Genomic DNA, 13,336 nt, shown 5'->3' with positions numbered 1-13,336 from the left:
GGGCTTAATAGCCCAGTGTAAGGCCACATGATAATGGCTTATAACGTCTGAGAGCCAGCTTACCTGGAGATACCCCTGGCTTCTCCAATGGCACTCAGGTGTCAGCAATCCCTCCTAATGCTGACCCATCTATGCCTCTCAACTGCACAACATTTTGGTTGGTAAGCTGCTCAATCAGAGGTGTGTCATTCAGGTGCCAAAAGGGAGGGGTAATTCTGTCTAGGAAAAAAAAACATTTTGTATCCCAATTGCACACTGAATGAGAAAATAACTACATATTGATCAGATAATACAGAGATGTTGGTTGCATATATCTGCAGATATAGGGCTAAGCCCCCAGGCCGTGCGTCAAGGCCTCTCTGCCACTGGGGGTCCCTAATACTGGGTATGGGTCTGGGGTGTGGGCCCCCAATATGCCGACACAGGCTGAGTACTCCAGGGCAGCACACAAATGAAAATTAGTAAGGGTTAATAAGAAGCACATAAGTGCTATGTAGGGAAGTGAAGGTGGGATTAAAATACAAAATATATACAATGTGATAGGAAAAATAAGAGTTAATAAAGTGTTAGGGTGTGCTGACCTGGAGCAGACCAGCCCTACCAACACAGGGGGAACCACATTCCCAAACCCATCCCATAAGCAATAACATATATGTCTGGGCTTAATAGCCCAGTGTAAGGCCACATGATAATGGCTTATAACGTCTGAGAGCCAGCTTACCTGGAGATACCCCTGGCTTCTCCAATGGCACTCAGGTGTCAGCAATCCCTCCTAATGCTGACCCATCTATGCCTCTCAACTGCACAACATTTTGGTTGGTAAGCTGCTCAATCAGAGGTGTGTCATTCAGGTGCCAAAAGGGAGGGGTAATTCTGTCTAGGAAAAAAAACATTTTGTATCCCAATTGCACACTGAATGAGAAAATAACTACATATTGATCAGATAATACAGAGATGTTGGTTGCATATATCTGCAGATATAGGGCTAAGCCCCCAGGCCGTGCGTCAAGGCCTCTCTGCCACTGGGGGTCCCTAATACTGGGTATGGGTCTGGGGTGTGGGCCCCCAATATGCCGACACAGGCTGAGTACTCCAGGGCAGCACACAAATGAAAATTAGTAAGGGTTAATAAGAAGCACATAAGTGCTATGTAGGGAAGTGAAGGTGGGATTAAAATACAAAATATATACAATGTGATAGGAAAAATAAGAGTTAATAAAGTGTTAGGGTGTGCTGACCTGGAGCAGACCAGCCCTACCAACACAGGGGGAACCACATTCCCAAACCCATCCCATAAGCAATAACATATATGTCTGGGCTTAATAGCCCAGTGTAAGGCCACATGATAATGGCTTATAACGTCTGAGAGCCAGCTTACCTGGAGATACCCCTGGCTTCTCCAATGGCACTCAGGTGTCAGCAATCCCTCCTAATGCTGACCCATCTATGCCTCTCAACTGCACAACATTTTGGTTGGTAAGCTGCTCAATCAGAGGTGTGTCATTCAGGTGCCAAAAGGGAGGGGTAATTCTGTCTAGGAAAAAAAACATTTTGTATCCCAATTGCACACTGAATGAGAAAATAACTACATATTGATCAGATAATACAGAGATGTTGGTTGCATATATCTGCAGATATAGGGCTAAGCCCCCAGGCCGTGCGTCAAGGCCTCTCTGCCACTGGGGGTCCCTAATACTGGGTATGGGTCTGGGGTGTGGGCCCCCAATATGCCGACACAGGCTGAGTACTCCAGGGCAGCACACAAATGAAAATTAGTAAGGGTTAATAAGAAGCACATAAGTGCTATGTAGGGAAGTGAAGGTGGGATTAAAATACAAAATATATACAATGTGATAGGAAAAATAAGAGTTAATAAAGTGTTAGGGTGTGCTGACCTGGAGCAGACCAGCCCTACCAACACAGGGGGAACCACATTCCCAAACCCATCCCATAAGCAATAACATATATGTCTGGGCTTAATAGCCCAGTGTAAGGCCACATGATAATGGCTTATAACGTCTGAGAGCCAGCTTACCTGGAGATACCCCTGGCTTCTCCAATGGCACTCAGGTGTCAGCAATCCCTCCTAATGCTGACCCATCTATGCCTCTCAACTGCACAACATTTTGGTTGGTAAGCTGCTCAATCAGAGGTGTGTCATTCAGGTGCCAAAAGGGAGGGGTAATTCTGTCTAGGAAAAAAAACATTTTGTATCCCAATTGCACACTGAATGAGAAAATAACTACATATTGATCAGATAATACAGAGATGTTGGTTGCATATATCTGCAGATATAGGGCTAAGCCCCCAGGCCGTGCGTCAAGGCCTCTCTGCCACTGGGGGTCCCTAATACTGGGTATGGGTCTGGGGTGTGGGCCCCCAATATGCCGACACAGGCTGAGTACTCCAGGGCAGCACACAAATGAAAATTAGTAAGGGTTAATAAGAAGCACATAAGTGCTATGTAGGGAAGTGAAGGTGGGATTAAAATACAAAATATATACAATGTGATAGGAAAAATAAGAGTTAATAAAGTGTTAGGGTGTGCTGACCTGGAGCAGACCAGCCCTACCAACACAGGGGGAACCACATTCCCAAACCCATCCCATAAGCAATAACATATATGTCTGGGCTTAATAGCCCAGTGTAAGGCCACATGATAATGGCTTATAACGTCTGAGAGCCAGCTTACCTGGAGATACCCCTGGCTTCTCCAATGGCACTCAGGTGTCAGCAATCCCTCCTAATGCTGACCCATCTATGCCTCTCAACTGCACAACATTTTGGTTGGTAAGCTGCTCAATCAGAGGTGTGTCATTCAGGTGCCAAAAGGGAGGGGTAATTCTGTCTAGGAAAAAAAACATTTTGTATCCCAATTGCACACTGAATGAGAAAATAACGCTTACATACACATGCACCAGTGTAAGAAATACAGTATAAGGCCACAATTGCTAAGGGTAACGACTGATAGGTTACAAGGTAAAGGATACAGCGTATTGAACATTCATTATATATATATATATATATATATATATATAAAATTAATTTGCCCGAAGGAAATGCTTAGAAAGCTAGTAGATGTAGTGTCACTTGCTGCCAACAGATGGCAGTGTTAGCCCGCTCGATGCAAATGCTTTCAAAGCTAGTAGATGTAGTTTCACGCGCTGCCAACAGATGGCAGTGTTTCGGAGCCGCACAGACACTAGACATATATATATGAACTCTCTCTCTCTCTCTCTCTCTCTCTCTCTCTCTCTCTCTCTCTCTCTCTCTCTCTCTCTCTCTCTCTACCCCTTTTGAGAGAGGAATTGGAGCCAGCACACAGCGGTTAGTGAAAAGAAAAAAAGGTTTTATTACCAAAACATAGTTGCAGAAAGGTGACAGCTGTTAACCTGACAGCCATTTCAACTGCTCCCTGGCAGTTTTCATCGAAGGTGGTATGCAAAGGACACAGAGACCACTTTTAAACCATACAATTGCGCCAAAAACAGTATGCAAATACAGTGTTCATGACCTCATGAACATGTGGTTGCTGTCATCACTGTGAGTGACAGCGGGAGGCACGGTAGAAGCCAGGAGTGGTTTCCTCGGTGCATGTTATAGCAGGAGGCGCAGCACACTCCGGGACTCTGTAGCATCCTGTGTAAGCATGGCAACTGTCACTATGCATATGGTGTCAGTTGCATAGCAGTAGAGAGCAGCGCTAAAGGAAAAAGTGTGAGGTGCTGATTGCTATGTGAGACAGAGTGCGCGTGGAGCAGGGTATGCTGAAAACGGGCAGTCAGTGGTATCGGCGTATGCAGTGGCAGTTCCCGCTGTCACACATAAAGACAGATGCAGCTTAAGCACCCAGGCAAAAACAATGAGCCATACAATCTAAATGGAACAGCAGTGTCGACACTAGCAGTGTCAGCACTAAGTACAGGCAGGCTCCGAACGGTAACTGCTTAACTGTGTCCACAGACTTGTAACTCTAAAGCATACCAGCAAGGGAAAATCACGCGTGATAGGGGGAAAAAGGATGGCATATGGGCTATGTATGTAACACAAAAACACGGCGGCGTAATAAAACGTGGTCATGATGCAGGGGATAAATATTACAATAAGCGCATGGCGGTGCAAACTTACTAGCCATTCTTTAGCATCCTGAGTCCCCCAACACACCGCGGTGCAGGGAATGAGAGGCAATTCAGCGCAGAAGAACAGGGCCGGCCCTAGGCATAGGCATGCTAGGCAATTGCCTAGGGCATCAGCCTATACTTAGGGGCAGCAGCTCTGTGTTCGGCTGGTGCCTGGGCGACGTTTTTTACCTACAGTATTTGACGAGGCGTACAGACCTGGACGTGGCCGCCGCGTGGCCGTCAACCTACACCTTTACAAAGGGGCTAGTCCCCGAAATGTTGTTTTGGTCACGTTTGAAATATATCTTTGAGTGCCGCTGTCTGTCCTTTACCATCTACCTTTTAAACCCGGATGGCACCGAGGTAGCTGGACTAGCAAGCAGGAGTGCCGGGCCGCAACAAAGTCTCTCTCTCTCTCTCTCTCTCTCTCTCTCTCTCTCTATATATATATACAAAAAATTGCAAGGCAATCAGCGGCACGCCACAAATTTAAACAGTGATTTATTTTAAGGTGTCTAGGGTTTCGGGGATTGATTACCCCTTCTTCAAGGTGTACAAAAGCCGGATGGTCTCCATGGTTACATGTCAACTATGACCAGGAGCCCCAGCGGTGACGTGCGGCTCCGTCTACGGACATCCACCTGGACTGGAAGATGCACTGAGTGAAGCTGGGACGCTCCCCGGGTGGCATTGGTGAGTTTGCACACACTGTCACTATTTAAATGTTTTATATGTTACAGTTTTCTTTTGTACACCTTGAAGAAGGGGTTTTCAATCCCTGAAACGTTGGACACCTTAAAATAAATCACTGTTTAAATTCGTGGAGTGCCGCTGATTGCCTTGCAATTTTTTTCTATACATATTATGTGTCAGGGGGCACCCATGGAGGCTGTCTACTTAAAGGAGTGCCAGGCGGAACATCCTGCTATATATATATATATATATATATATATATATATATATATATATATATATATATATATATATATATATATAATGTGGTGTCTCTCTCCTCCTCAATGGGTTGAAAGAATCAGGTGGCACTCCACGGACTTTTCAATATAAATTTTAGTGTTGTAATAGTCAAAAATTACTTGTTCCAACAAATGTCAACGAAGTGCCGTTTTTTACTTCCACTTAGCACTGCACTCTGCACTTTAAGGAGTCACATGTAACAGTATTGAGTCCTGATGAAGGGGCCAATGGCCTTGAAATGGCACATCGTTGACATTTGTTGGAACATGTAATTTTTGCCTATTACAGCACTAAAATTTATATTGAAAAGTCCGTGGAGTGCCGCCTGATTCTTTCAACCCATTGAGGAGGAGAGAGACACCACATTGTATACAAAGGAGGAAGGCAACCCCGGCAATTGCTAAAATCAACCAGAGTGCCAGTCCACACTACCTATATATATATAAATATATATATATCTATATATATATATATATATATATATATATATAGTGGAGGTAGGGTCTGGCACTCCTGTAGAATAGATAAACTGCAGCCGGTGCCCTCACAGTCTGGTGGAGACGAATATAGATGTGGTGGGTGCGGCACTCACGGCGCAATAAATAAGCAGCAGACAGTAGTTGGATATCAACGTTTCAATTTCATTATAGAAATTTTCATCAGGATAAATATACAGTAGAAAAAACATACCTTTATAGCAGACAAATCACCACGTGAATCACAGCCGTCTGACGCATACACGCCCCTCAAGCGGCGTTTGATGACGTCATTACACGGGACGGCGTTACCAACCAATCCCCAGTGCCATCACCATAGTAACATATATAAACAAGGACATAGCAACTGGAAAAGAAACAATAATAGCAGTTAGAATAAAGCGTAAATCCTAATAATAATAATTTGTGCTTATTAGGATTTACGCTTTATTCTAACTGCTATTATTGTTTCTTTTCCAGTTGCTATGTCCTTGTTTATATATGTTATCCTGATGAAAATTTCTATAATGAAATTGAAACGTTGATATCCAACTACTGTCTGCTGCTTATTTATTACGCCGTGAGTGCCGCACCCACCACATCTATATATATATATATATATATATATATAAAGCAGGGAGGCGGCGGCACTTGGAATAAATAACCAACCAATAACGCAGTAATGTGTCGAACGGACCACGGTTTTTCATGCTTTTTTTGTGTGTAAAAACTACGTTTTGGTGTGGTATCATCTGCCTGGGGGGGTGGGGGGGGGGGGGCTTCAGTGGCTTCCAAACATATCCGAGAGAAAGAACATGAACACTGGCACCTCATTTCGAGTGATCCCACTCTTACAACTGAACTAGCCACACCTCCCAGGTTCGTGTACCGTAGAGGACCCAACCTCAGGGATCTCCTGGTTTATACCTTCATCAATCCCATCAAATGCGAATCAAAGTGACTTGAAAAATCTGCCGGTAGCGAGACATTTTTGGTTAAAATCACATTCAGTGAAAGACCTGAAATGTATCATCTTAGATCACATTCCTCTGCCTAAGTGAGGAGGAGATGGACAGGATGCTTCTACAGAGAGAACTGTCCTGGATCTTTAGACTTGACTGTTTGGCCCCCCGTGGACTAAATGAAGATTTTAAAATGGGGTGTTTTCTTTGATTCTGCACACATCTTTGGATGTGTTTATTGTATATATATTCTTCTGCGCTGAATTGCCTTTCATTCCCTGCACCGCCGTGTGTTGGGGGACTCAGGATGCGCCGCCGTGCGCTATGTATCTATTGATGCGCCGCCGTGCGCTAAAGAGTGGCTAGTAAGTTTGCACCGCCGTGCGCTTATTGTATTATTTATCCCCTGCATCATGACCACGTTTTATTACGCCGACGTGCGTGTTTTTGTGTTACATACATAGCCCATATTCAGTCCTTTTCCCCCTATCACGCATGATTTTCACTTGCTGGTATGCTTTAGAGTTACAAGTCTGTGGCCACAGTTAAGCAGTTACCGTTCGGAGCCTGCCTGTACTTAGTGCTGACACTGCTAGTGTAGAAAAGAGGAAAAAGGGTTTTGAGTGGTGCGCTATCACTAAGCAGCCGGCACTGGGTTGTCAGGCCCAACAAAAATAGTTAAAAAGAGAGGGGGTGTGCCGGGGCTGGCTGCTTCAATAAGATATACTCAACGGTTTGAAAAAGTATACATTTTTATTTTTCACAATATTCTATCAATACTTTTTTTTCATAAAAAGACAAATATGTATGCATACATCAATAAAACTTAAAGATAATAAAAATGAATATAGTATTCAATTGGTGCTGTAGGATTTTTGTTGTGAGCAATTTTGCGCAATAAAAAGTCTAGGACTCCATAATGAAATGTAATATTACCATCCTTATTGAGTATCACCTGGATAAGGGGCTGGTCCAGGGAAGGTGACTCCAGATTGTCCTTGCCTTGAATTGTAAAAGGCTCCCTATTTGGCGAATGTCCTTCTTTTAGCTGGAATTTAGGAATATGGCGTATATCCCAGATGAAGGTCCAGTATTTGAATGGAGTTTTTGGTCGTCGTCGGGAATAAAGGACTGGTCACTCTTTAGGGTGGATGGGGGGTCCAGACACATGGAAATAGCAGGCTCATAAATGCAAGATACTTTAAAATACATCATTGAAATATTAAAATATTCCGAAATATGGAATAATCCCTTATCCAAAATTCTCCTGGTCCCGAGCATTTTGGATACGGGATACTCAACCTGTATAAGCATCATGGCAGTTCCCTAGGTAGCCTGCAACCACACTGAGTATTTAGGTTGGCATCACATACCACCTGCACATTCAGAGAGTGACACCCACGCCGATTGACGTAGACGTGTCCCCTCACGTGCAGTGCCCGAAGCCCAATGTGGGTGCAATCTATGGCTCCCAGCACATTTGGGAATGCTGAGAGCCTATAAAAAGCCACCTCTAAGTTCCTGCCACTCGGACTCACAACGTGGGAATCTGATATATGTGCGCCACAACTTCTTGAAAGCAAGTAACACTTGAGTGAAATGCTTAGAGAAAGTGGCTTGTGAGACCCCAAACAGACTGAGTGGAGCCTGTGACCAAGAAGTAGAGGGCACACATAATTTCTGCAGCCCAGACACTGCATAGTTGGCACCCCCGTAAGGGTCCAAATCATCTCTCACCTGCTCATATGAGTCCAACAGGTTAATGCGGTTCAGCCTAAACATCCCCACAACCTGCTGATCAGAGAGGGAGTCCCGGTACAGCCTAGCACGATCCCAGCAACTCTATTCATTCCCTGAACTCATCCATGCTTATTATCAGTACACACCCATGCCCAATACCCATCTTCCACCCTCTCTCCATCAGTGCAGGACCCACTATGTCCACCTGGAATCAGTAACAACAAAAATCCTAAAACCCCCCCCCCCCCACCACCACATTTTTCCTCACTACTACACCACCACCCTCTATCCTATCCCTTAACCCAGCAATATTTACCGGCAGCCACTTTTTACCCTTTTCATAATATGCTTCTATTACATCCCCCTGTATCGTTAATACATATCCCTAATCCCACTGTAAAATACGGCATTAGTCCGTCCAGACACCAATCAACTCCATCTCCCAGGTACGAGCCCCCTCCACCCCTCCAATAACAATGCAGCTGCATGTTTCAGCTGGGAAACATACACGTACACTCCATACGTGATCCCACTATTAAACACGCCCCGCACACCCTATGTCACACCACCCACAAGCCAATCACAGACGGGGCACGGCACATGCGCCGTCCTCGTCCATCATAGTGTCAGATCACAGCAAATCGGGCTCTATCGCCGGACACTTGCGCATGCGCAGTGACCGGCTCCACGGAAACGATCATGACAGCGCCATTTTCAAAAGAGATAAAACCAGGGTCAGAGACACTGCTCTCTCCACCATTGAAAAAGTCCCTCTAAGGCAGTGATTCCCAAACTGTGTGCCGTGGCTCCCTGGGGTGCCTTGGGACACTTGCAGGGGTGCCGTGGGTTGGTCGTCCATGACCAATTCAAATTATTTATGATCAATTATTTCTGGACAAAACCAGTGCTGGTGGCTGCCAATCATAAAATGTGTACAATCAGAACCAATTCCTGCCCTTTACCACATAACTGAACCTAAGAAGCACATATAAACACAATCTACTTAATTTTATATATATTTTTTGGGGCCTAGGGGTGCCTTGGACAAATTCTGATACTCTAGGGTGCCGTGATTAGAAAAAGATTGGGAACCCCTGCTCTAAGGGATGAAACGCGTAAAAAAAAAAAAAAGCCACCATTGAAAAAGTCCCTCTAAGGGATGAAACGCGTTTGGTACACCAGCTATTTCAATTGTACTGCTTTTACAGCTAATAAATTGTGCTTTACTTTAAGCACTAGCCTACAGCCTCATCATTTCATCTGCCTCTACTGCCATCCGACTACTACACAAGATTACTTCCAGGCAAGGAGTGCATGCTGATTCAACAGGACCTAAGCAGCAACATTTCTGTACATTCATTTATTCTGACACTCCTTCCTTGCATCTGAGGTATCAACACCACAGCCCAGAAGCAAGTGATCCTCAACATCAGAACTCCCAGCCTAAAGTCCCCCTGATCTAAAAGACATCTTCGTGGGACAGGTGACCTAAGGTCTACAGACCGCACCAGTCCTCCAATTGCCTCTGCCAACACCCAGCCTACAGTTTTTGCCTACTGCCAGGAACACACCACCAGTGAATATTAACACTATCCATCCCGCACGGCAACCCCAGAGCGCTAGCACCACCCAATTCTCTTTACCAGCCTAGCACGATGCCTACCTGAAGCACGCAGTACTCGGCGTACCTGGATCTGGCACACAGCTTGCTCCCTCCTCCTGAGCAGCATCTCCAAACGGTCAAAGTCACAAACAGCCCGCTCCACACCACTCTGCACAATCTCCAGCTCTCCAACCCTCACAGGTGTCCTTAATGATGTTGGGGTATATTTAGGGGAGTTTATGATTAAAATTGAGAACACCTGTGTAAAAATTAACCATTCCTGCATTTGACAAAAGTTGCCTTTGGGTCAATTCGCCCATCAGGACTTGGTCTGCATTATTGGCGATTTTTAGACACTTTTGAAATGCGAATTCCGTTAGCGCATCCCATTAAATAAGCGATTTGTACACTTTTCAATGCGAAAACATCTGGATGCGATAAAGTGAAAAAGTGCGAGTTATCGCTCAAAATGTGCGATTTACACGACTTATTAAGTAAGCGATTTCGCCAAAATGTGCGAAAACGCCATTTTGTTGCCTAAAAATCGCACAAATTCAACTAGTGCATTCTATTAAATATCACCCAAGATGTTTTATGTTGTTGTGCACTTAGTGGCCCTGAAAGTATGCTATCAAGTATTAAGCTGTATAGTATGTGGTATATTATAGCGGTATCTATTATATTTTGCACTTTGTCGACAGATAGACCAGAAAGACTGCCCTTCACCCTCTTATGTACCTGCATTGTGACGCAGGGGTAAAGGGTGAATGTCCTTTATTTTACCCAAACAAGTTTAGGCTTCCTGCAAAGGAAAAGATGACCTTTGTCTTTTTTCTAAAGCTTAGAAGCTTTTACGTGTAGAGAACATGAAGGGTCTCTTTCTCCTCTGCTGGCTTATTTTACTGGTCATTGTTCAGGCCAAACCAGTAAGTATTTCCCTGCTTATATTGTTACATATGTATTGCAATTAGTGCTGTTTAGTTATATGTGATATCAGTCATGTGAAAACAGCAGCGATTACCTCCTTTGTTGTATTTAATTTAATAGTGCAGAAACATATATGGAGATTGTATAACCGTTCCTCTTCATAGCATGTTACTGTGCTTGCTCAGGAAAGTCCAGTTTTGTGTCAATCGGCCCGATTCAGACCTGATGGCAGGGCTGCAAATTCGCACAGTGGGCGATTATCGATACACTGCATATGCATACTGTTCACAGTACACATGCGTGAGGCCGTCCTATGCTGAACTCCTGCAACTAGTTCTGCTTGCTGCCCGTTTGCAAGGTGATTGACAGGAATGGGCGTGCGGGTGTGGAAACCGACGTGCTAAGAAACGCCTGCGATGATGAATTTCGGACCTATTTGCATGCATGCAAACAGATGTTCACCAGTACACATCCATTTGCAATGTTGGATTTCACTGCAGTAGGGCGCCGGCTTAACTAATCGTTGGCTGCTGTCAATTCGCAGCTGTGCGATCAGGTCTGAATGGGACCCAATGTACATTTCCTTACTGTAGGAACTTGGATGAGATGCAGATTTCAATAAACAAAAATGTACAGCGTCGTCATTGTTCTGTGCAGGAATTACTCAGATTCATTTACATTACTATATTTATTATTACAGAAAAACAAAGAAGAGCAGAAACATAAATCTGGGTTAGGTGAGACAAAGTTATGACGTGTTACTGCTTTGCATTTTGTTATCTTAGTGAAAGTTATTGCTTTAACCCTGTGAGTGAATTTGTCAAAATTGGTGTGAAATTTGACAAGCAAACATTTTTATTCATCATAATGACCTGTAATGTTTACCTGATATAGGAAATATGTTTTTTACACAACATTTTTTATTTGAATTCGTAGAACAAATGTGAGCGGCACTGGCATCTTTAGATGATATTTTGCACATCTCTCAGAGATGTTGGCACTCAAAGTGATAAGGTGCATACACACTGGGCCTTTCTGTGTGAGCGATATCATTTAAAATATCGACCAGTGTGTATGCTACGAACGACAAACGATGTGCGATTGCTGGGGTGGTTAACGCCCAAACCCGTCACCTGTGCTTGCAGCTCATTTTTACATATTTTTTAATGAGTGCATGCTTAGCTGGGGCCAGGTGATGTCATTGGACGATATCTTTAACAGCATGTATTCTCTACTTCCTTGGCCTGGGAGCACCACGGATCTGGTTAGCGATAATGTTGGTGCTGCGAATCGCCCAGTGTGTGTAAGCGCCCTATAGTCCTATTCCAAAAATGATATGCTTCTGCTTTTTCTTGTATGACCCCCAGTTCTCACAGAGAGCGGCCAGCTGTGCCATTTCCCTTTTCACCATGCTCGCATGGTACACAACTCTTGTATCAGAAGAGGAAAGCATGGCCCCCGACTTTGGTAAGTAATGCTGTTTATATAGACTATTACACAGCAGACTGTTATGTACTTCATTGCTTCCTTTCGTAGCCTAGTGAGCAGGTCTGAATCAGGCCCTATGTGACAGGAGGTCTAAAAATGAAAAGAGGTGATGTTGCCTAGAGCAACCTATCAGATTCTGTTAATTATTTTTGTATTGCGACCTAGATAGACAGAATTTTACTGGTTGCAAAGAAGCTTTAGTAGAGTTACACCTACCTCTTCTCTTGGTTTAATAGTTTATGTCATAGTGCAGTATTCAATGAGAAAAATTTTGTGCTTTTCTCGCTTTGGACGGAGAATTTTGGTCTCAAAAAGCGAACAACCCTATTCAACGTGCACTTCTCGCCGTCTTTCTAAGTGATTTTCGGCGTGTCTCTCCGTGTAGCAATTCTCCATCTTTGCATGGAGAAGTGGAATGTGAACTTTTAAAATAAAAGTTTTTTTGTTTTAATTTTGGTGTAAAAAAAATCTGGAATTTTATTCTGTGAAGGGGCATGCTATTTTTATTCATTTGTTTATAGCACATGAATATATATTTAATTTAAATATAATATAATATTTTTTTTTTTACATAGAGCAGCCAGCAGGGGTCCGGGAACCGAGCCGCTCATTAGATATTCATATATTCACTGCACACGATCATTACATATGCACGATCAGGTACAGTGAATACCCGGTCCCCTGTTGGATCTCCCGGGGGGACGCCTGTGCTGCCTGGCTCCCGGGGAGCCCACCTCCCCCCCACATACGTTCTGGGGCAGGCAGGGAGACTTCCATCTCCCTGCCTGCCACCGTCCCACGGCTCCACGCAGCGGACGCTCGTCCGCTGCAGGGGTTAAGATTCGCCACGAGGGGCAACGAGCCCCTCCGACATTGAATACTGGGAGAGCGAGTGGCAGCCAGCCCTCCGGAACACAGCGAGTGTGCAGCGAATCCTAAACAGGATTCGCTGCACACGGCAATATTTTACATTTAATACTACCCAGTGAAGCAGAACATATACATCTTCCATGTCAATTAAGCTTACACGTGCAAAGCAAGGCC

At 44.3% G+C, this 13,336-nt stretch overlaps 1 protein-coding gene across 1 annotated transcript in view; it reads left to right on the top strand.

Moving 5' to 3' along the window:
- Window positions 1–10,667: 10,667 nt before the first annotated feature.
- F12 (coagulation factor XII) overlaps window positions 10,668–13,336 on the top strand; it is a 35,323-nt gene continuing 32,654 nt past the window's right edge. The window contains exons 1-3 of the mRNA XM_083182075.1: window positions 10,668–10,803; window positions 11,505–11,541; window positions 12,172–12,271. Coding sequence (XP_083038201.1) covers window positions 10,744–10,803; window positions 11,505–11,541; window positions 12,172–12,271 — 197 coding nt within the window. The 5' untranslated portion in view covers window positions 10,668–10,743. The remainder of the gene's footprint in view (window positions 10,804–11,504; window positions 11,542–12,171; window positions 12,272–13,336) is intronic.

This window comes from Crinia signifera, chromosome 4 (genome assembly GCF_055691185.1).
Source record: "Crinia signifera chromosome 4, ASM5569118v1, whole genome shotgun sequence".
In the NCBI taxonomy this organism is placed as follows: domain Eukaryota; kingdom Metazoa; phylum Chordata; class Amphibia; order Anura; family Myobatrachidae; genus Crinia; species Crinia signifera.
Note: the sequence above shows the minus strand (reverse complement) of the source record. Positions and strands in the feature narration are given on the sequence as shown.